The sequence below is a fragment of the Propithecus coquereli genome, unplaced genomic scaffold (assembly GCF_000956105.1).
Source record: "Propithecus coquereli isolate 6110/MARCELLA unplaced genomic scaffold, Pcoq_1.0 Scaffold208, whole genome shotgun sequence".
In the NCBI taxonomy this organism is placed as follows: domain Eukaryota; kingdom Metazoa; phylum Chordata; class Mammalia; order Primates; family Indriidae; genus Propithecus; species Propithecus coquereli.
The window spans coordinates 1,055,280-1,078,848 of NW_012145856.1; the positions used below are offsets into that span (position 1 = coordinate 1,055,280).

A 23,569-nucleotide genomic window follows, 5' to 3' on the forward strand; every position below is an offset into this window, starting at 1 on the left:
GAGACTCTGTCTCAAAAAAAAAAAAAAAAAAAAATTTGAGCTTGTTGAACCTACATGTGATAATTTTAGTAATTTTCTTTAGATTACTGTTTAAAATTTTCTTTTGAAAGCAAAGAGAAATGACTCCAAGGGACATTTTCTTCCTGTGTAACTTAATCTAGAGAAGACGCCACATGGTGGAGAGCATGGCTAGCTTTTTAATATGATTTTGACTCTCTCTCTATGTAACTGAGTGTTGGAGTTTAATGTACTCTTCAGTGTTTAAAGTCTTTTCCAGTTGGATAGTTGCTCCTTCTATAAGAATTGCAATGATAATATGATGATACAGTAAATAAGAACTAGGAACAGAATATCTTTTTCAAAAAAGTAAAATTATAGTGTAGATATAAATGGTTGGTTTGACTCCATTCTAGGTAATTAAAGTTTCTTTTTTTTTTTTGAAAATAGGTCATAGCAAATGACAGAAGTCCCTTGGTGGGTAAAATTCACTGGGAGAAAATGGTAAAAAAGGTGTCAAGATTTGGAATACGTACTGGCACATTTAACTGTTCCAGTGATCCCAGGTAAGTTCATTAAGCAAATCTTACGATTTGGAGTCCCGACTAGGCTCTTTCTTGTTTCAGAAAGATAATGTATTAGAAGCTTGCTTGAACTGAAAGCTAATTATAATGATTAGCACACTGTTAGTTACATAGGTACTTGATTAATAGTTTTTGATAAACTGACAGTTATTTTCTTTCTCTCTGAGATCTTTCTCTTTCTGTCTCTTTCTCTTTCTCTTCTGTGTTCTATCGAAGATACATCTTAAGTCTGTGTCTTCAGTCCTTTTTGTTTCAGTTTTCTTTTTCAGAGACCTCAGCACATTCATGGCTTTAGGTGACCTGTGCTGATCTAAATCATCTTCTGTCATTCTGACCTCTAGTTTACATGTCTTTACTCATTTCCATCTGCTCTGTGACTGTCCCTAGATATGTTCTTTTCCCTAGAACCTAGTGTCCAAAATCAGATTCATCCTCTTTTTCTTGAATCAACCATATGCCCTTTCTTACCTTTCTTTTTTCTGTCCTTTACTGTTTTTTTCTTTCCATTTTCTCAGATAAGAATCCTTGGAGGCATTTTTGTTTTTTATTATCTCCAGTATTCAGTCTGTTGTATTATTTCTAATTTTCTTATTCCATTATTTCTTCTCTGAAATGTTTTTTTTTCCCATTTCTAGTGCCACCAAGTTATAACTTACACTCATTCATTCATTTAATTATCCACTTGATGAATATTTAACACAAGATTATCATGTACCACATGTTTTTTGCAGAGGAGGAAGCATGTGATATGTATATAGACAACCCCACAATATTAGGTAGTTTCTCATGTAGGTAGATGTGCCTGACTTACCCATGCCCTGTAAGTGTTGGCCACAGTGGTTGTAGAAACCCGCCTCAACCATTGCTACACCTCCTTTCCATTGGCCCCACATTTGCTTCTCATCTCATAACTCTTGTTTTGCCTGCTAGTAATGTAGGCTGAGATCTATGCTAGGAGGTCCCCTAAGAGTTGGGGATAAGAAGGGAAATTCCTGTATCTCTTAAATCACATTTAGTCTCCTCATCTACCCACAAAGCTCCTGTTCTCATCTTCGCCACAGAATCTTGGTCACATCCTAATATCTTTCGTTGAAATGTCTGAGACACCCTAAATCTTAATGTTCTTATGAAAAAGCAATTATTCTTATTTCTGTCCTTCTTTTACCAAAGACCTTAGCACTTGGTCTGATTCCATCATTCCCAAATAGATTCTAAGTGAAAGATCTTTTTTCCCCTCCCTGATGATTACAATATCAGAACAAATGATAGTGTTGATATTTTGATTTTTTTAGATAATTTTAAAAGTCAGTATTAATATCACTACTTTATTAAAAAATATTCAGAATTCATTTTCTAAAAATCAGCATAACTAAATAATACATTTCAAACATGGTACTTTATAAATATATTAGAAAATGTGAAATAAAAACAAATTTTTTAAAAATATAAAGGTTAAGCACATATTAAAATCTAATGTAAGTTGTTAGATGAAATTAATAACAAATTCAGAAATAGAGGCCAGGTGCAATGGCTCACATGTGTAATCCCAGTGCTTTGGAAGCCTGAGGTAAGAGGATCCCTTGAGCCCAGGAGTTCAAGACAAGCCTGGGCAATATAGTGAGACTATATTTCTACAAAAAAATTAAAAAAAACAAATTAGCCAGGCATGACGGTGTGTGCCTGTAGTCCCAGCTACTCAGGAGGCTAAGGTGAGAGAATCACTTGAACCTAGGAGTTTGATGCTGATGATCTTGTCGCTGCACTCCAGCCTGGGTGTCAGAGTGAGACCTCATCTCAAAAAAAAAAAAAAAAAAAAAAAAGAAAGAAAGAAAAAGAGTAGGAGTTGTTTTTTTTTTTTTTTTTTTTTTTTAGTGTATCTTATAAAGCAGAGTACATCAGAAGCGTCATAATTCAGTCCAGTGGATTTTGGTGCAAATTTTTTTGAAAAGCTCTTTCTGGTTTTTTTTTTTTTTTTGAGACAGAGTCTTGCTTTGTTGCCAGGGCTGAAGTGCCATGGTGTCAGCCTAGCTCACGGCAACCTCAAACTCCTAGGCTCAAGCAACCCTCCTGCCTCGGCCTCCCGAGTACCTGGGACTACAGGCATGTGCCACCATGCCTGACTAATTTTTATTTTTTTTCTATTTTAGTTGCCCAGCTAATTGCTTTCTATTTTTAGTAGAGACGGGGGTCTTGCTCTTGCTGAGACTGGTCTCGAACTCCTGACCTCAAGTGATCCTCCCGCCTTGGCCTCACCGATTGCTAAGATTACAGGCATGAGCCACCGCGCCTGGCCTCTTTCTGATTCTATATTAGCTGAGGCATTGGGAAGAGATATATAAAAGCTACATCCAGATAGTTTCCTCAAAATCCTTCATCTTCAAATAATCCTACTTCTTATTTGTTGATTGCAGAGATCTTTTTTGAGTAACTTTTTGCTTTTTTGTCGATTGCAGCTATAATTTTTTATTATTAAAAATCACTTCTACACTTCCTCTTAAGTTTCATCACAAAGAAGATTTTGATGCACAATGACTTGTATAAGTTTGGATATTGTGTTGTCTCCTCATTCGGAAAGTCTCCCAACTAGAATAAGAACTGTTCTTGCCATAGAAGCTGTGCTTAGTCAGGGTTAATTTTTTTCTATGGAGATACAGAACAACAAAATACAGAGATGTAGAAAAGAGTGTTCAGAATTTCAGTGCAGGTTGTAAGTGGGCAGAGAATAGTGTTACTCAGGAAGTGTTTTAATCACATATTGAATAATTGAGTCATCATCTTGATTTCAGATTTGTTAAAATCCCAAAATTCTGTATTCCACTGTCTGTGTTGCTTTCTTTGACTGTAGTCTCTTCTCTGGGTGGCCTCTGGGGCAGACTCATTCAATATGCTGGTCCCATTGTATAGCTGTACTTTTCTGATCTGTTCAGCTCCTGTCTTAGTCTGGTTTTTGTTGCTATAAAAGACTACCTGAGCTGGATAATTTATAAAGAAAAGACGTTTATTTAGCTCACAGTTCTAGGGGTTGTACAGGAAGCATGGAGCTGGCGTGTGCTTGGCTTCTGGTGAAGGATTTTGTGCTGCCAAAACATGGCAGAGGTCAAAAGGGAAGCAAGCATGTGCCAAGAGGGACCAAACCCAAGGGGTTCTGGCTTTGTAACAACCTACTCTCCTGGGAACTAATTCTTTCCCATGAGAGCTAATCCAAGTCTTTTGAGAGCTAGAACTTACTTGCTACCTCAAGAGCAGCACCAACCCTTTCATGGGGTATCCACCCCTATGATCCAAACACCTCCACTAGGCCCCACCTCCCAATACCGCCACACTGGGGGTCAAATTTCAACATGAGATTTGGTGGGGACAAACAAACCATATCCAAACCATAGCAGCTCCCCTGAGAACATTCAGGACCATGGCTTCTGGGCAGCTTCTCACCCTGCCCAGTTGTAGCAGTTTTAATTTCTTTCTCCATATACTCAGCAGGGGTAGTCTTGCCTGACTCTACCTCCTCTCATTCCCCAACCAAGAGATTTATTTCAAAGGGCTTTTCCTGTCAGGTCCACGCTCTGTTCTTTTTTTGGAGAAAGTAGATGAGGTGGTATTTGCGTGTGTCTCTGAGGGTGGGGGATATAGGAGGTAGTAAAGAGAAAGAAGGGCAACATGGGAATTGCAGGAGCTAAGTGACAAACAGGAAGGCTTATGGTGAGAGTGTCAGGGATGAGGGGCCTATGGAATAAGCAGGGAAAGAGAAGGAAAAGGGAATGGGGAATTGGAAAGAGAGCCAGGAAAGCCAAGGAGACCAATGACTTAGTCTGAAGAAATGGCACATAGAAACAGAAATACCAAGCTTTATTTTTAAATATAGCATGCCACACCAGAAACTAGAATACCAAAACTCATTAGCCATATTTCCTATCATTTTTAGTCTTTAAATTCTCTAAGAGATCTCAAAAGTCTCTAAGAGAGCCCAAAAGGTTTACTTTAAGAACTATAGAGGATATTTTTATGGTATTGTCATTGAATTTATTTAGACCTTTAAAAAGTTTTTTTTTTGAATTGGCAATAAAAGTGTTTATATTGATATAAGGTAATACAGTATTATTCTTAAAAAACAGTATGTACATTAGTTTTCATTTATGTTTAGTGGTAGAGTTTTAAAACTAATATGGTATACTATATTTATGTTTTTGATTTCTTTAGATTTGTTTAGAAACTATATATCAGTAGCCTGATGTTTCATAAGTATTAGAGATCTTTTCCAGGTCTGAAAAACATTTGATTTGAAAGATACGTGATGACATTTGGAATTTTCTTTTCTTAGTTACTCTTAAATTCTATCCAGAATGATAAATCTTAAACTGTCACTTATCTCTGAACTGAAAAGAAAGCACACAACATATTTGTTTCCTTACATAAAGAAATGTATACACTTGGATCTTGTCTTTTTTACAGAGTAAGGTTTTCCGTCAGAAAGACTGACATTTAATTTATGACACAAATCAGAAGCCAAGGTAGTTATAGGAAGATAAAAAGAATAGCCAAGAGTAGAAATGTGTCATAACAAATGTCATATGCAATTAAAACATTAAAGCTAATTAAAGATATTTAAGATGTAAATAAGATAATTATCTGTATGCATTTGACTTGTTGCTTTTTTTGGAGAGGGTAAAAATAGAATTCATGTTAATGAATTATTATTTTGCATTGCATAGAAGATATTTTGTAGGAATATATACTTTTCAAGCCATTTCAGTTAAAGCACTATTGATATTAATGGAATCTATCTTGTTAGGGAAGTGAATCAACTCAACAGGAAGCTAAGAGTCATGGTCTGTGATTCTGAGTCACCCAGATAGTTTTCCAGAGTCATTACTAACCTTGTCTTTAAGATATAACATGTTGTCTTCATTTACCTAAAACTATATCACAGAATTCCTGAGGTAAGATTAGTTGTATTATCATTATAAAACCATATGCTACTATATGTCAGCTTTTTTCTCTCTTAATATCTGATGATATGATGCTTATTTAATTTAATAAAATAATAATTCATGCTAAGTATAGTACCTATCATTTTTACATCAATACTCTGAGTAGCAAAATAAGAAATCAAACATTTATTACAATTCATTTACAAACCTGTAACAAACAAAATGTATCCATGCGGTGGATTTTATTTTTTTGCAACTTCATTGAGGTAAATTTTACATATCATAAAATTCCACATGGTAGGTTTATGGAAAAAAATACTTAAAAAAAAAAAAGGAAAATGTTTTCACTTAAAATCTCTCCACTGTGATACAATAGCTGTTTTCATCATTTCCTTTCATTTGTTGCCTAGTTTTTTAGGGGGAGATTGGATATCACAAATGTCAGAGCAAGAAGCTATCTATTTCCAAAAGGAGTAGAGTTATGACCCTGGGGGATAAATCTAAACAAATGACTTGATTTTAGTTAAATTCTTCTATATTTACTCCACTATAAAGTAGGGACAATTCTTAGACTGAATCTCTTAATCTGAACACTTTCTGTCTTTGTTTCCTCCGCATTAAATTTCAGTTGCTCTTTTCTAGATTAGCTTTTGTGCAGACTACTTTGTAACAGTACCTGTGTGCATCGGGCATTGTGGTAGGTGCCTGAGTTAATAAGCGGGTGTGCATGATTCCTACCCTCAAGGAGTTTGTACCACATCAGGGATTCAGAGTGTAGGATAATCTGTTTTCTTCTCTTTTTTTCTGCCCGTTTGAATTCTAACCACCCTTCAAGACCTAGTTCAATTCCCAAACCTTTCATAAAATTTTTACCAGCTCAAATTCCCAATAATATTTCCGTTCTTTGAAATTTTTTTGCATTACCTTTTTTTACATTAATATATATGGTTTTTGACTCTGTTTTATCTCTTTCATAGGATTTTAAATTCCTTGTAAGCAGAAATTATTTGCCTATTACCTTTTGGATCTTAGCACACAACGCAGTAGTAGATACACAAGAGATGCTGAAGTATTTGCTGATTCCTTTGATTCAAAGACTTTTCGTGATACGCTTTCTTTAAAAAAAAAAAAGAAACATAGAAATATAAAACAAAGTATAAAAAGCTTACCTTTCCTCTTGCACAAGTGCCATGTATTGGTACTACTTTTTGATTATTTGGAGGTTATTTGGTTTGGGGAAGAGGTGTTAAAGAAATTTATGAGGGGAAAATAAATTGTTTCACAACAGCCTAGCTATTTACTCACAGTTTATTCTCTTATAGATACTGCAGGAGAAGAGGCTGGGTACGATCCACACTCATTATGTCAGTTCCGCAAACAAGTACTTCTAAAGGGAAAGTCATGCTTAAAGAATACAGTGGACGCAAGGTTGAAGTAGAGCACATTTTTAAATGGATAACTGCTCATGCAGCTTCTCGGATCAAAACCATTTATAATGCTGAGCATTTGAAAGAAGAATGGAATAAAAGTGATCAGTATTGGGTAAAAATATACCTATTTGCAAACCTTGACCAACCCCCAGCTTTCTTCTCTGCACTAAGTATAAAGTTTACTGGAAGAGTTGAGTTTATTTTTGTAAATGTGGAAAATTGGGACAACAAGAGTTATATGACAGATATTGGTGTATATAACATGCCATCATACATACTTAGAACTCCTGAAGGAATTTACAGATATGGAAACCACACAGGCGAATTTATATCCCTTCAGGCCATGGATTCATTTTTGCGCTCATTACAACCTGAAGTAAATGATCTCTTTGTTTTGAGCTTGGTTCTAGTGAATCTTATGGCTTGGATGGACTTATTTATTACACAAGGAGCTACCATAAAGCGATTTGTGGTTCTCATAAGCACTTTAGGGACATATAATTCTCTATTAATTATTTCCTGGCTCCCTGTGTTGGGCTTTTTACAGCTCCCTTACTTAGATAGCTTTTATGAATACAGCTTAAAGTTATTGAGATATTCCAATACAACCACACTGGCTTCCTGGGTAAGGGCAGACTGGATGTTTTATTCTTCACACCCAGCCCTGTTTCTCAGTACATACCTTGGACATGGTTTATTAATTGATTACTTTGAGAAAAAGAGACGGCGCAACAACAACAATGATGAGGTCAATGCCAATAACTTAGAATGGTTATCAAGTCTGTGGGACTGGTACACCAGCTACCTCTTCCACCCGATTGCTTCTTTTCAGAACTTTCCTGTAGAATCTGATTGGGACGAAGACCCTGACTTATTCTTGGAGCGGTTAGCTTTCCCTGACCTTTGGCTTCACCCTCTGATACCAACTGATTATATAAAAAATTTACCAATGTGGCGATTTAAATGTCTTGGAGTCCAGTCTGAAGAGGAAATGTCGGAGGGTTCTCAAGATATTGAAAATGATTCAGACAGCGAGAACACAGACACTTTTAGCAGTGAGAAGGAAGCATTTGAAGATAAACAAAGCATACTTCACAATTCTCCAGGAAAAGCAAGTCTCTGTGATGATGAGGCTTGTTCATGTGCCAATAAATATTGTCAGACCAGCCCATATGAAAGGAAGGGGAGGTCATATGGATCATATAACACTAATGAAGACATGGAACCTGATTGGTTAACCTGGCCTGCTGACATGCTGCATTGTACTGAATGTGTTGTTTGCCTAGAGAATTTTGAAAATGGATGTTTGTTAATGGGATTGCCTTGTGGTCATGTGTTTCATCAGAATTGCATTGTGATGTGGTTGGCTGGGGGCCGACACTGTTGCCCTGTTTGCCGGTGGCCTTCTTATAAAAAAAAGCAGCCATATGCACAACACCAGCCCTTGTCAAATGACGTCCCATCTTAACCATGTGCAATTTGTCCTTTATAAGCTTTGAGTATCTTACAGCTTGCCTTTTTAATGTTAGTCACAATGTTTTTGTGGTTTGAAGTTTAGTTTAATGTTAGTGCAGTGACAGGAAATACACATTATGCTAATGTTGATGACAGAATTTATTTGGTTGCCTTGTATGTCAATTGAATGCATACTTAATTGTAAAAATTTTTATTTACAACATTGGAAATTCAGAAGTTAATGTTTTTTGTAAGCACAAAAGGAGTATGATAGAAATTTATCCTAGCAAGACTTTACAAGGTAGGATCAAATTCTGATGGAATTGAGCCGGTTTCTTATCCTAAATGTTTCCTCCCTTTTTACAATCTCTGTCCAGCACCTATTGGTTAAATAATGTATGCTCTGAAACATGAAATTAAAACAGACCTATGAAATAAATTATTTTAAAACCAGAAGATTACAGGTTTTCCAATGTTAAATTGTTTTTGAAAAAGTGGCTGAGTGCTATAGGTGTTTTGCTGGTTTGTTAATTTCACAGATAAGTCAAACATGATTCTTGACTCACATAGTGGGGGGGAAAAGACAAATCATGTTGCCAACACTGGCTAGAGGTGACATTAGTTCACCTTTTATCTTGGTTAGCTTTGATGGGAGAGAATTTCATGGTGGGCTTTTTGTTAAAGTATTAAATAATTTATTAGTATTTAGTACATTCATCTAAATAAAATCAACTGTAGCATATTAGCTACACATAGATTGTTTCTCCTGACTTTTTATTTTGAAAATTTTCAAGACTACAGAAATGTTGTAAGAATGGTATAATGAACATCCATTTCTCTGTTTTATCTCCTCTGTGTGTATATTTATTTTTTTTTCTCTTATCTTTTTTGCTGATCCTTTGGAAAATTAATTTCGGTCATCATGATGCTTCACTGCTAAATATATTACCACATATTTCCTAAGAACAAGAACATTCTTTTACATAACCATTGTATCATTATCACACCCAAGAAATTTAACATTGCTTCAGTAATATCTAATATATAATCCCTATTCCCCAATTGCACCTAAAATATCCTTTATATCTTTATTTTTTTGTTTCGTTTTTATTGTGAACTAAGACAAGGTGCATGCATTGGTTTTTGTCTCTCTTCATTCTTCTGGAGAAATTCCCCTTTTCTGATACTAAAATTTTTTTTTTTTTTTTTTGAGACAGAGTCTCACTGTGTTGCCTGGGCTAGAGTGCCGTGGCGTCGGCCTAGCTCACAGCAACCTGAAACTCCTGGGCTCAAGCGATCCTCCTGCCTCAGCCTCCCAAGTAGCTGGGACTACAGGCATGTGCCACCATGCCCGGCTAATTTTTTCTATGTGTTTTTAGTTGTCCAATTAATTTCTTTCTATTTTTAGTAGAGACGGGGTCTTTCTCTTGCTCAGGCTGGTTTCGAACTCCTGAGCTCAAACAATCCGCCCGCCTTGGCCTCCCAGAGAGCTAGGATTACAGACGTGAGCCACCGCGCCCGGCCTGATACTAAAATTTTTAAAGAGTACAGGCCAGTTGACTTATAGAATTCTCCACATTCCTGATTTGTCTCAGTGTTTCTTTCATGATTAGATTTAAATTAAATAATATTGCCTAGAATGATATGTACTTCCCATTCTTATGACATCGGAAGGCACATGACATCGGATGTCAGTTCCTCCCATTGCTGGTGATACTAAATTGGGTGAAAGTGATATGTGATTTTTCTTTTTATTGTAAGATACTTTTTCACTTTGAGAAGGAACCTGTGAGACCACGTGAATATCCTGTTCCTCCGTACTCTTTAACGCAATGGTTTTAACATCTGTTAATGATTCTTTGCTTTAATCAAATATTAAATAGGAATTGCAACACAGGGATTTTCTAATTCCATCATTCATCTACATTTTTTAGCTGGTATTTTTTTTTGTGAACAAGAGCTTTCCATTTTTCTTTAACACTTTGAATATTACTGTGGACTCATTTTTTTTAATGTATTCTATGTGTTAAAATTTATTATTCTTTTTGAAATTATCCCAAAGTTGGCTAGGGGAAGCTCCTCTAAGCCAGCTCTTATGTCCTATTGACATGTCCCTTTAATCTTGAAGCACTTCCTTTTTTACACAAGGTGTTCAGGCTCACTTTGTGTTTTCCCTGACTTTGTCCTGTAATCAGCCATTTCTTCAAAGTGCCCAGGTTTCATGATGGACTTTTAAAATCCTTAACTGAATACCACCCAAAATGGTAAGAAAATTATCTCTTTCTGAATTGCTGCTAGAGTACTAACAGAAACATTTTTCCCCCTTCATGGTGCATTGTGCCTCGCTTTCATGTACTAATAGAAATAGTAAGGTCTGGCAGTTACTAACTTTGTATTAATATTTGGGAGCTTTAAAAGAAATAGTGTCAAGTACTGCTCCTTGTGCTCTAATCTTCCTCTGGAAAAAAGTAACCATGTTATCGTAAATGTTAGTGTTTTCTGGGGTTCTGCCATTGGTCCACTGCTCTTTCCTCTCAGATTTTTATTGGATGTCTACCAAATCTATGCAACCAAGCAAAAGACCCTCCCCGATCTTCAGTTTCATATACAGCTGTCTGTCTGCTGGACAGCTCCTTCCGGATGCTTTTAAGTACTTAGTCTAAAACAGCTTTTCACCCTCTCTCCCAATCCCCAGTCCTCCTCTTAAGGTCCTGATTTCACTTAATGAGAAATATATATTTTATATATATTCCATTATGAAATGAACACAAAAGTATGAAAATTTAAAAAGACAAAATCTCTCCTCCAGTATTGCAGGGCACATCATACCTTAGAGACAACTAGCTTAGAGAATAAATCAATCTCTAGCACGGGCTTTCTGTTCCTGGCCTACCTCTTCGACTCATCGTGATATTCCATACTGGTTGTTGCCCCAGGCTCATGCTCTAGTTTATCTCAACTTGGTGCTTTACTATTCCCTCTACCTGGTGTTCTCACCCCTTCCTCTATGCCTTGTCTGGCAAGATCCGACTTTCTCCAGAAATTTTATACCTTCCCACCTATCTTCTCCTTCTCCAGGCTTATAAAGGAACAAAGATATCTATACAATGAATACTTAGGTGAATGTCACCTTACTCAAGTGATCAAACTTAACATCATCAACAATGGAGCAAATTGATGTGTGCCCTTCTATAGCCCAATAATACCTTGTACATGCCTGTCATACGTAGCTGCATTGAATTAAAACTCTACGCATGTGTCTTCTTTGGATGAGTCCCTTTATGGTAGAAACTGTGATTTATTCATCTACATATCCATAGTACATGGCACAAAATATTTTGAATGCTAGACATGCAATAAAAAATATAATGAAGTCTGGGGAAAATAATTGCCAAAGGTTCATGTCTCCAGGTGAGCTTGACTCATCCCTTAATTGTTAAGCACAGCAAATAATGCTTTTGTCAGATTTTCCTGGAGGTGGAGAATTGAAGGAAATATTGAAATATTCAAGGTTGATGTACTCTAAACTTTTTGTCTAAAAAGCAAGCTTACTTAGGCTGAGAGTTCAAGACCAGCCTGGGCAACATAGCAAGACCCCATCTCTAAAAAATGAAAAATTATTTGGGCATGGCAGTGTATGCCTATAGTCCTAGCTACTGGAGAGACTGAGGCAGGAGGATTGCTTGAGTGGCTGCTTTATCAATTAAGTTTATGTGATATTCTAAATCCTTTGTTGTCATTTCAACAATGTTCACAGCATTCTTCACCAGGAGTAGGTTCCATCTCAGAAAACCACTTTGTTTGCTCATCCATAGGAAGCTCCTCGTCAAGTTTTATCATGAGATTGCAGCAATTCGGTCCCGTCTTCAGGCTCCATTTCTTGTTCTCTTGCTATGTCCATGACATCTGCAGTTACCTCCTCCACTGAAATCTTGAACCCCTCAAAGTCATTCACATGGTTTGGAATCAGCTTCTTCCAAACTCCTGCTAATGTTGATATTTTGACCTCTTCCCATGAACCATGAATGTTCTTAATGGCATCTAGAATGGTGACTCCTTTCCAGGAATTTTTCAATTTACTTTGCCCAGGTCCATCAGAGGACAGTCAGCCTCTCCTTTGAAGTTTGAAGCCAGGCGTTAACTTCTCCCTAGCTACGAAAGTCCTAGATGTCATCTTCTTTTAATAGAAGGTTTTCATCTACACTGAAAATCTGTGTTTAGTGTAGCCACTTTCATCAAGGATCTTAGCTAGATCTTCTGGATAACTTGCTACAGCTTCTACACCAGCACTTGCTGCTTTATGATGCATTTTTATGTCATGGAGATGGCTTCTTTTCTTAAACCTCATGAACCAACCTCTGCTAGCTTCAGACTTTTCATCTACAGCTTCCTCACCTCTCTCAGCCTTCATGGAATGGAAGAGAGTTAGGTTCTTGCTCTGGATTAGGTGTAGGCTTAAGAGAATGTTGTGAATGGTTTGATTTCTATTCAGACCACTAATACTTTCTCCTTATCAGGAGTAAAGCTGTTTTGCTTTCTTATCATTAAGGTGTTCACTGGAATAGCACTTTTCATTTCCGTCAAGAACTTTCCTTTGCATTCACTTGGCAGAAGAGCTAGCTTTCAGCCTGTCTCAGTTTTCAACATGCCTTCCTCATTAAGCTTAATCATTTCTGGCTTTTGATTTAAAGAGAACTACAACTCTCACTTGAATACTTGGAGGCCATCGTAGGGTTATTAATTGACCTAATTTCAATATTCTGTGTCTCAATGAATAGAGAGGCATGAGAAGAGGAAGAGAGATGGGTTGGCATGGGAGGGCTGCCCGTCGATGGAGCAGTGAGAACACATACAACATTTATTGATTAAATTTGCTGTCCTTATATGGTCACATGTCCTGGTACCCCAAAATAGTTGCAATAGTAACATCAAAGATATCACTGATCACAGATCACTGTAACAGATATAATAATGAAAAAGTTTGAAATATTACCAGAATTATCAAAATGTGACACAAAGACACAAAGTGAACACATACGCCTGGGAAAATGGCACTGATAGACTTGCTCCAGGCAAGATTGCCATAAGGCTTCAATTTGTAAAAAACGCAGTATCTGTGAAGCGCAATAAAGTGAAGCACAATAAAACGAGGTATGCCTGGTACTTGTTATTGTCAAGTTCTCTTGGCTTATATGTGTAATGGGATAATAGGCTCTTTACATTAGATGTTAAACAAATAGTATTCGAATGCTCTTATTTAGTCTGTTTTAAAATACACTCTTAATATTGACATAGAGGACATTTTGTAGGTTGGGTTGAGACAGAAATCTTGTACCTGGATGCCCTTATAAAGAGTTAATGCCTACAGTCTCATCAGTCTTGCCGTAAACGATGCCATCAGTTGTATAATCTAAAAATGATTTTTACATACAGTGCATACTTAGTGTCATTACTGTTCTAAAATTCTGTAAGCTTTTTTCATTTGGGAAGGTACTTTCAGAATGCCATCTATTTGTTGATAAAGCAGAGTCTGCTGACATGTTTCCCCATGGGTAGCTTATTTGTGAGGTCTTTTCACAAAGATGAAGTAGTAGGATTTCAGACACAGCAAAACAGGAGTTAGAACTCCCTGATATCTTCAGGGTAGCTTTTGTTTTTGTTGTTTAAGTGCGTTCCATTTATTTTTACTTAATTCCTGAGCCAAATGGCTAAAACAGTAGGTCTTTGGAACAAAATTCCTCAAGCTGACTCCCAGCTTTGTTGCCAGAAGCTTGGGTAGGAAATACCTCCTAAAATGCCAAACACAGCAATATCTCAAGCTTTTAAAACAATATTGTTAAAATTATTTGTTAGTATTGAACATGGTAGACAGTGACCAATCTTGATGTATATTGCTTTGCTTTAAAAGCACCTAGTTCTATTTGATGGGGAAAAAAAAGAATGTAATTCTTATAATTTTTCTGTTTAAAATTATAGAATCTAAGTATTAGAAGCAGATTTGAAGATCATTTAATCCAATTTAGATTCTTGATTTCCCTGTTATGAATTGGCACACTCGTCGTCTAACAAAAGCCATGCTACGTTTGTAAAAATCTATAAACATTCTACCTGCCAGGATCCACAAAAAAGCATGCAGTTAGCTGGCAGCAAAGCAACAGCAAGTGCTGAAAGCCCAGATCTGGACATTTTGTTGGACACCTCCCATGTCATCATCTTCGGGAAGGAGGATGGGTCAGGATTTTATCTCTGAAAAAGCTAATTCTAATGTAACCCACTTGCTCTGAAATACAATATTTCTTTCCATTATTCATCAAAATTGCACACATTTAACCAGGATTTTTATTTAGAGAGAAACCTGTGAGATGTAAGATACTAAACCATCCTCATGAATTCAGCTCCAAACTCATTCCATTACCCTGAACATATCCAAAAAAGGGAACAGGAGACATGAGAGTAGGTTTCTTCTGTTTCAGTCAAGCATATCCTCTGCTGTTATGTTATGAGGGCAGATTTACACAGACTCTGCTATATTTTTGTGGCGAAGGATGAGAGGTAACACTGCCAAAGCAAAAGGCAGTTTCTTGCATAATATATGCACCAGACTGGGTTACGAAGAAATTTTTAAAAATCCTTTACAATTTCAAAGTTTTCTAAGGACTAGAAAAGCCTGCAATAACTCATTCAGTTGCATTTCTTTAACTCTAAGCAGGAATGTATACAGTTAACCCCTTCTGGAAAAATATATGTTTTACACGAATCTGTTAATCAGAGACCTAGAGTTTGTTCAAACAGCTTGGAGTTGTTAGTCAAGGAATATGTGGTGTTAACCATAAGCTACATGTTTATCTGAGGATTATTCGATGGTTCGAATGCAGTACTAATGTTTTCTGAAATAATATTCCTATGGGGCAAACCATAGAAAGGAAGTGAAAAGGGCTTTTGATGCCTCATAACATGCATTAAATAGCTAAAAAGAAGAGGGCTGGGACAGGAAAGGGATGGAACAAATGAGCAGTACCCTCACCATCTACTCCTTCTTTAACCACTTCCGGCCATCTAGGAAAAAGAAATTCTTTTTTCCCTTTAGTTGAAGCTTTTACTGAAGGGCAATGTATCTCCATCAAAGTACATGAATATTGAATATACCAGTTATTAATTTGTCACAAAGTCAACACACTCACTTAACCCATCACTCAGACCAAGAAACAGAATAATTGCCAACCATATCCAGAAATCTCCCTCTGGTTCTTTCCTGGTGGAGAAGTCACTACCTCCGCTGTCCTCCCCAGATGTAATCTCTAAGATAACTTCTAAAATCATAGATTAGTTTTGCCTCTTTTTAAAAATTTTTTTTTAGGTTTGGAGACAAGCTCTCGCTCTGTTGCCTGGCATAGAATGTCAGTGGTGTCATCATAGCTCACTGGAACCCCTCTCTCCTGAGTTCAAGTGATCCTCCTGCCTCAGCCTCCCAACCAGCTGGGACTACAGGCACGCACTACCACGCCTGGCTAATTTTCTGTTTTTTAAATAGAGACGGTGTCTTGCTATGTTTCTTAGACTGGTCTTGAACTTCTACCCACAGGAGATCCTCCCACCTTGGCCTCCCAAAATGCTAGGATTATAGGCATGAGCCACCACACCTGGCCTTGAATATTTTTGTATATGACTTTGGTTCATATATATTCACATTTCTGTTGTGGGTGAAATTTCTGGGTTATTGAGTGTGCCTATGTTTAGATTTGGTAGACACTGATAGTTTTCTAAAGTGGTGGTACCAATTTACATTTTCTTTAACAATGTATGGGTGTTCTAGTGTCCTACATTCTTGCTAACATTTGATGTTACTTTTTTTCATGTTAGCATTTCTGGTGACTGTATAGAGATATATCTCTTTGTGGTTCTAATATGCATTTCTCTGAGAACTAATGAGGCTAAGACCATTGTCATGTTTATTGGCCATTAGAAATACCTTTGTGAAATGCTTGTTAAAATCTTTTGCCCATTTTTCTATTAAGTGGCTGTCTTTTTCTTATTGAATTATAGGAGTTCTTTATATATTCCGGATTTGAGTCCTTGTGACATATATTTATTGCATAAATTTTCTCCCAGTCTACGGCTTTCCTTTTAGGAGGAAAGAGGGTTTTTTTTTTTTAATTTTTTTTCCCTTGGAAAAATTCAATCATATACAAAAGTAGAAAGATTAATATAATTAATCCCCATGTACTCAACTTCAACAATTATCAACTCACGGCCAATCTTGTTTCAGCTATATCCCTACTAAAAATCACCCTCTTTCATTGCCTTAATATGCCCTTTTGTTTTTATTATTTATCCTTTTAGCCTTTATTACTTCATTCAACATTTATTTATTCTTCTATATTTATTGGATGAAATCTGATTGGATGAGTAGTTAAATCCAATGAATACATTTTTGTACTTACATTACCTGACCTGTCAGCGTATGGTGACTCTGTTGACCACATCCTCCTTGAAATTTCTTTCCCTTAAGCCTCTGTGGCAATACCTGGTTTTCACCTATTTCTCTGATCCTTTCTTCATCATTTCCTTCCTTAAATTTTCTTCCTCCTCTGCTTCTTCAGAGTTATTATTTCCCTAGAGTTCTGTTCTAGTTTTCAGCTCATTTGGGTAATTTTGTCATAGTCATGGCTTTAACTCCATTTACATGCTGTTGCCTTCTAAATCTGTATCTCCAGCACAGAACACTGTTCAATACTAGATGTGTATATGGACTATTTTCTGGGCATCTCACTTGGATGACCCACAAGTATCCAAGGCAGCCTTCCAATTTTTTCACCCCATTCCAATCCATTCTCCCATTCTTCCATTATACTATATTTAAAATTTTTTTATTAGACAGTAAAATAAAGCAGAAGGTACAGAGATTTCCAATATACCCTCTGTCACCACATATGCACATCCTCCCCTGATATCAACATTCTTCACAGAGTGGTACATTTGTTACAATCAATGAATCTATACTGACATTATTTCTCAAAGTCCATAGTTTACATTAGGGTTCACCCTTCATGTTTTACATTCTATAGGTTTGGACAAATGATAATGGCATGTAGAGTCGTTTCACTGCCCTAAAATCCTTTGTGCTCTGCCTATTCATCCTTTCCTTCCTCCAACCCCTGGAAACCACTGATCTTTTTACTATCTCCATACTTTTGCCTTTTTCCAGTATGTCCTATAAGTTGGAAATATATAGTACATAGCTTTTTCAGATTGGCAATATACATTTAAATTTCCTCTATGTCTTTTCATGGCTTGATAGCTCATTCTTTTTAGCACTGAATAATATTCCATTGTCTGGATGTACCACAGTTTATCTATTCACCTACTGAAAGACAACTTGGTTGTTTTGACAATTATGAATAAAGCAGCTATAAACATCCATGTGCAGGTTTTTGTTTTCAACTCATTTAAATAAATACTATTGCTGGATCATATGGTAAGAGTATGTTTAGTTTTACAAGAAACTGACAAACTATCTTCCAACATGGCTTCCATGCTGGGTTCCTGTGGGAGTTCTTGTTGCTCTAGGCCTTCACCAGTGTTTGGTGTTGTCAATGCTATGGATCTTCATCATTGTAGTAGGTGTGTAGTGGTATCTCATTATATTAAATATTTCAACTTGTATTTCCTTGAGGACATATGCTATGGAACATCTTTTCATATGCCCATTTGCCATCTGTATATCTTCTGTGAGATGTCTGTTAAGGTCTTTGGACTATTTTTTAATTGGGTTGTTTGTTTTCTTATTGTTGAATTTAAAGAGTTTTCTTTTTTTTTGAGATGGGGTTACATTGTATTGCCCAGGTTAGTCTCGAACTCCAGGGCTCAAGCAATTCTCCCACTCAGACTTCAGAGCAGCTGAGGCTACAGGCACAAACCACTATACCTTGCTGAGTTTAAAGAGTTCTTTGTGTATTTTGGATAACAGTGTTTTATTAGAAAAGTCTAGTGCAAATATTTTCTTCCATTTTCTGTGGCTTGTCTTTATATTCTCTTGATAGTGATTTTTACAAAGCTGTTTTTACTTTTAATGAAATGCAGCTTATCAATTCTTTCTTTCATGCATCATGTCTTTGGTGTTGTATGATTTCCAAGCCCAATGTCATTTAGACTTTCTCCTATGTTATCTTCTAGGAGTTTTATAGTTTTGCATTTTGCTTTTAGGTCTGTGACCTATTTTGAGTTAATTTTTGTGTAGGATGTAAAGTCCATGTCCAGATTCATTTTTTTTTAAATTTTTTTGTTGCACGTAGATATCCAGTTGTCCCAGCACTACTTGTTGAAAAGACTATCTTTTCTCCATTGTATTGCCTTTGCTCTTTTTTCAAAGATCAGTTGACTATTCATTTAGCCCTCCATATCTGTGGGTTCTGCATCTGTGGATTCAACCAACTGTGGATAGAAAATATTTGAAAAAATTGGCATCTGTAATGAACATATTCCCTAAACAATACTGTATAACAACTATTTGCATAGCATTTACGTTGTATTAGGTATTATAAGTAATCTAGAGATGATCTACTCTACTTAGATGATCTACTGGGCATAGGTTATATGAAAATATTATGCCATTTTATATCAGAGACTTGAGCATCCATGTATTTTTGATATCCTCAAGAGGTCTAGGAACCAATCCCCTACAGATACCCAGGGACAACTACATTTATGTGTGGTTATTTCTGGGCTGTATATTCTGTTTCATTGGTCTATTTGTCTATTCTTTTGACAATATCCCACTATTTTAACTGTGGTATTATTATTACTGTGGCTTTATAATAAGTCTTGAAGTTGTATGATATCAGTCCTCTAACTTTGCTCTTCTCTTTCAATATTATGTTGGTTGTTCTGGGTCTTTTGCCCCTCCATGTAAACTTTAGAATTAGTTTGTCAATATCTACAAAATAATTTGGTAGGATTTTTACTGAAATTTTATTGAATCTATAGATCAGATTTGGAAGAACTGACACCTTGACAATATTGAGTCTTCCTATTCAGGAACATAAAACATTCCTCCAATTATTTAGTACTTCTTTGATTTTTTTATCAGAGTTTTGTAATTTTCCTCACATAGATCTTGTACTTACTTTGTCATATTTATACTTAAGAATATCATATTTGGGGAGGTTGCTAATGTAAATGGTGTTATATTTTTAATTTCGAATTCCACTTGTTCATTTCTAGTATACAGGCACTCCTCTACTTACGATGGGCTTATGTCCCAATAAACCTATCGTAAGTTGAAAATATCGTAAGTCAAAAATGCAGCCCAGAGAGCCTTTGATCAAAGAACCACCAGTGCTTAAAGTCTAAAACCTGTGGTTGCGTATCACTTTTGCACAATCATAATGTCAAAAAATTGTAAGTTAAACCATCATAAGTTGGGGACTGTCTGTATAGGAAAGCAATTGACTTTTATACATTAAAAGTATCCTGCAACTTTGTATCCTGCAACCTTGTATCCTGCAACTTTGCTATAATTGCTTATTATTTCTAGGAGGTTTTGGTGATTTTTTTGGTGTGTATCAATTGTTTTGGATTTTCCACACAGATGATCATTTCATCTGTGAATAAAGAGAGTTTTATTTCTTCCTTCCCAATCAGTATACCTTTTCTTTTCTTTTCTTGTCTTGTCTTATTGCATTAGGTAAGAACTTCTGGTATGATGTCAAAATGAGTGGTAAGAAGGGACGTCTTTGACTTGTTTCTGACCAGTGTACTAAAAATTCAGCTGAACAAATACTCAGTTGTCAACTATATTTCTCAGCCCACATTATAGCTAGGTACGGCTAATGTAACTAATTCTTGCCAATGGAATCTAAGCAAAAGTGATGCATGCCACTTTCAGGTCTTAACTTAAAACATTGGATATGTGTGTTATCACTCTCTCTTCTCTACTTCCAACCTGCTAGATATGGTAATAACTGATGCAACCTTGAAAGTGAGGATGATTCACGGACAGAGTTGCCTCCCTTGCCTGTGTTTCTGCATGACATTATAGAGCAGAGCTACCTTACTATGGAGATTATTGGGCTATTCCACAAAATAGAAATAAACTATTTTATTTAAGTCATTGCATTTTGGAGTCTCCGTTATATAGTTGCTTAGTCTTTAATTATTACAGCATCTTAATCACACCATATCCAAAATTTGCCGATCATCTTTCCACCTAAATATCCTGTACTATAGTCTCAGTCTGAGTGAAGGCTCCTGCAGTCATCTAGTCATCTTTCATCTCTCAATCCCAACATGTAGTTCTACTTCTCAAAAATGACTCAGGATTTCTACTTCTGGTCATAATAGAGTAACTGGTAGTGGACTAGTCCTCTTGCCACAAATAATTATAAAGCTAGACAAAAATACATGAGGCAGTTGTTTTCAGGCAATGGATAACAGGCAAAACAAGACTGAGATCTCTGAGACAAGGGAAACTACCAGGGTAAGCCCTACAATTACCAGCTGTCTGCATAGGGCAATTTCCTGACTGCAGTGCAGAGAGCTCCAGCCTAAGCAAAGCATGGTGGTTCTTACGAAATTCAGCCATAATGTTGCATATATCCATAGTTTTTTTAAGAAATTAATATTGCTGTGTGGTATATTGTATGAATATCACACAATTTATGTATTCATTTTGTTGCTGATGAACATTTAGATCTTTTCCAGTTTTTGCAGTTGTAAATAAAGCTGCTTTGAATATTATTATGTAGGACTTTCAGTGGACATAAGCACTTATTTATGTTGAGTATATAACAAGGGATGGAATTGTTCTGTCATAAGGCTTATGTATGTTTAGCTTTAGTAGATACTGCTAAAGAATTTTCCAAACTGGTTGTACCAATGTGTTATCTAGCCAGCAACACGTGAGTCCCTGTTGTTCCATATAATTTTCTGACACTTGATATTGTCAGTACTTTTAGTGGCGTTTTCATTATAGTATTTCTAATTTTTGTTTCTCTGATGAATAATGATGTTGATCATCCTTTCATACTCTCATTAGTAATTTGAACATCTTCTTTTGTGAACTGGCTATTCTGGTATTTTGCTCATTTTAAAAATTGTGGTGAGTTCTTTTGTAATTAATTTTTAGGAATCCTATATATAGATATGAGTATTTTGTTGGAAATATGTAACAGTCTGTGGCTTCCCATTTTACTCTCTGAATGGTATCTTTTGATGACTAGAAGTTCTTAATGTTTGAGAAGTCCAATCTAACAATTTTTTCTTTTTTAGCTATTAAAATTTGTGTTCAGTTTAGGTTATCTTTGCCTACCTCAAAGTCATGAAAGTATTTTCCTGTTTTGATTAAATGCTTTGCTTTTTTACCTATCATAATTCAGTCTTCAATCCACCTCACATTCATTTTTTGTGTGGTGTGAGGTAGAGATTAAAGTTCTTTTTTTTTTCTTACGAATATCTAAATTGACCTAGCAAAACTTAATGGAAAGAATATTATTTTTTCCACTGAATTGTGGTGGCATTTTTTATAAATCAGGTGACAGTGTTTATGTGTGTTTCTGCTACTGGGTTCTCTATTCAGTTCCATTGTTCTCTATAATAATTTCATACAAACACCATAGTATTTTAGTTATTAGAATTTTAAAGTACTGTTGATGTCAGGTAGCATAAATTCTCCAACTTTAGCATCTTGTGTTTCCACATAAAATTTTCAAGTTAGCTTATCAAAACCCACCACCAAAAGCCCTACTGGGGTTTTAATTGGGATTACATTAAATCTATAGATCACTTTTGGGGTGAATATCTAGTGTCCCAGTATCTAGTCTCCCAATCCATGAACATGGTATATCTCTCCATATTTTTAGACCTTTTTAAATTTATATCACCAATGTTTTGTGGTGGCCTGTAAAGGGGTCTTGTACATCTTTCATTAAATTTATTTTTAGGTATTTGACTTTTCTCATGCTACTGTAAATGGCTATATTTTATACATTTCATTTTTTAACTTTTCCTTTTGGATAGAAACACAATATATATTTGTATATTGGCCTTTTTTTATAGAAATTGTGTTAAACCTGTATATCAATGTGAAGAGAACTGATATCTTTACTATGGCGCTTTTTCCAATCCAGGAACATAGTATGTGTCTCCATTTTATTTAGATCTTTGATTTCTTTTATCAGTGTTGTGTGATTCTCAGCATAAAAGTCATATAAATGTTTTGTTAGATTTATAACTAAGTTTTTCATTTTTGAGTGATTGTAAATGGTATGTATTTTTAATATTGCTGGTTATGTGTTCCATGCTAGTATATAGAAGTGCCATATAGAATCACTTTTGTAAATTTTTATCTTTGTCTTGTGACCTTGCAGAACTTACTTTTAGTTATGGGAGGTTTTGGAAGATGTCTTGGGATTTCTACATACACAATCAGATCCAAATAACAAAAGTTTGATTTGTTCCTGTCTGATCTGTATGTCTTTTATTTCACTTTTTGTTTGTTTGTTTTTTTTTACCTTATTTCCGTGGCTAGAATTTCCAGCACTATGTTAAGTGGTGAAAGGTGGATATCCCCAATCTTATGAGGAAGCATTTAGTCTTTCACTATTAAATTTAATGTTAGCTGCAGGTTTTTTGTAGATGATCTTTATCAAATTGAGGAAGTTCCCCTCTGTTTCTATTTTTCTGAGAAATTTTTTTAACGTGAATGGTTATTGAATTTTGTCAAATGCTTTTTCTGCATAGATTGATATGCCCATGTCATTTTTCTCTTTTAGCCTGTGAAATATGGTAGTTTACATTTATTTTTAAAACATATTGAACCAGCCTTTTATCCCTGGAATAAACTCCACTTGGTCGTGGTGTATACTTCTTTTTATATATTGCTGAATTCTATTTGCTATATTTTGTTAAGAATTTTTATGTCTATATTCATGAAGGATTTTAGCATGTAGTTTTCTTATTTTGCACTGTCTTCTATATCTAGTTTTGACATAAGGGTAATACTAACTCCATAAAATGAATTGGAAATGTTCAATTTCTTCTCTTTTCTGGATAAGATTTTGCATATTTAGTGTTAATTCTTTAAACATTGGTGGAATTCTCCAGTATAACCATCTGGGCCTGGAGATTTCTTTTTGGAGAGTTTTAAAATTATGAATTCAATTTTATTCATAGTTATAGG

The 23,569-nt window shown here is 35.7% G+C and overlaps 1 protein-coding gene across 4 annotated transcripts in view; it reads left to right on the forward strand.

The window, feature by feature from the left end:
- The window catches only part of LOC105810279 (E3 ubiquitin-protein ligase RNF103), a 115,597-nt gene that overhangs the window by 11,349 nt on the left and 80,679 nt on the right, over window positions 1–23,569 (forward strand). The window contains exons 3-5 of one of the 4 annotated variants that reach the window (XM_012644218.1): window positions 448–563; window positions 6,832–7,051; window positions 7,772–8,852. The exons of 1 other annotated variant lie outside the window; for it this stretch is intronic. In XM_012644218.1, coding sequence (XP_012499672.1) covers window positions 448–563; window positions 6,832–7,051; window positions 7,772–8,407 — 972 coding nt within the window. In that variant the 3' untranslated portion in view covers window positions 8,408–8,852. Of the gene's footprint in view, window positions 1–447; window positions 564–6,831; window positions 8,853–23,569 lie in introns of those variants that run through there. 2 more of the 4 variants (XM_012644216.1, XM_012644217.1) reach the window with 2 other exon arrangements.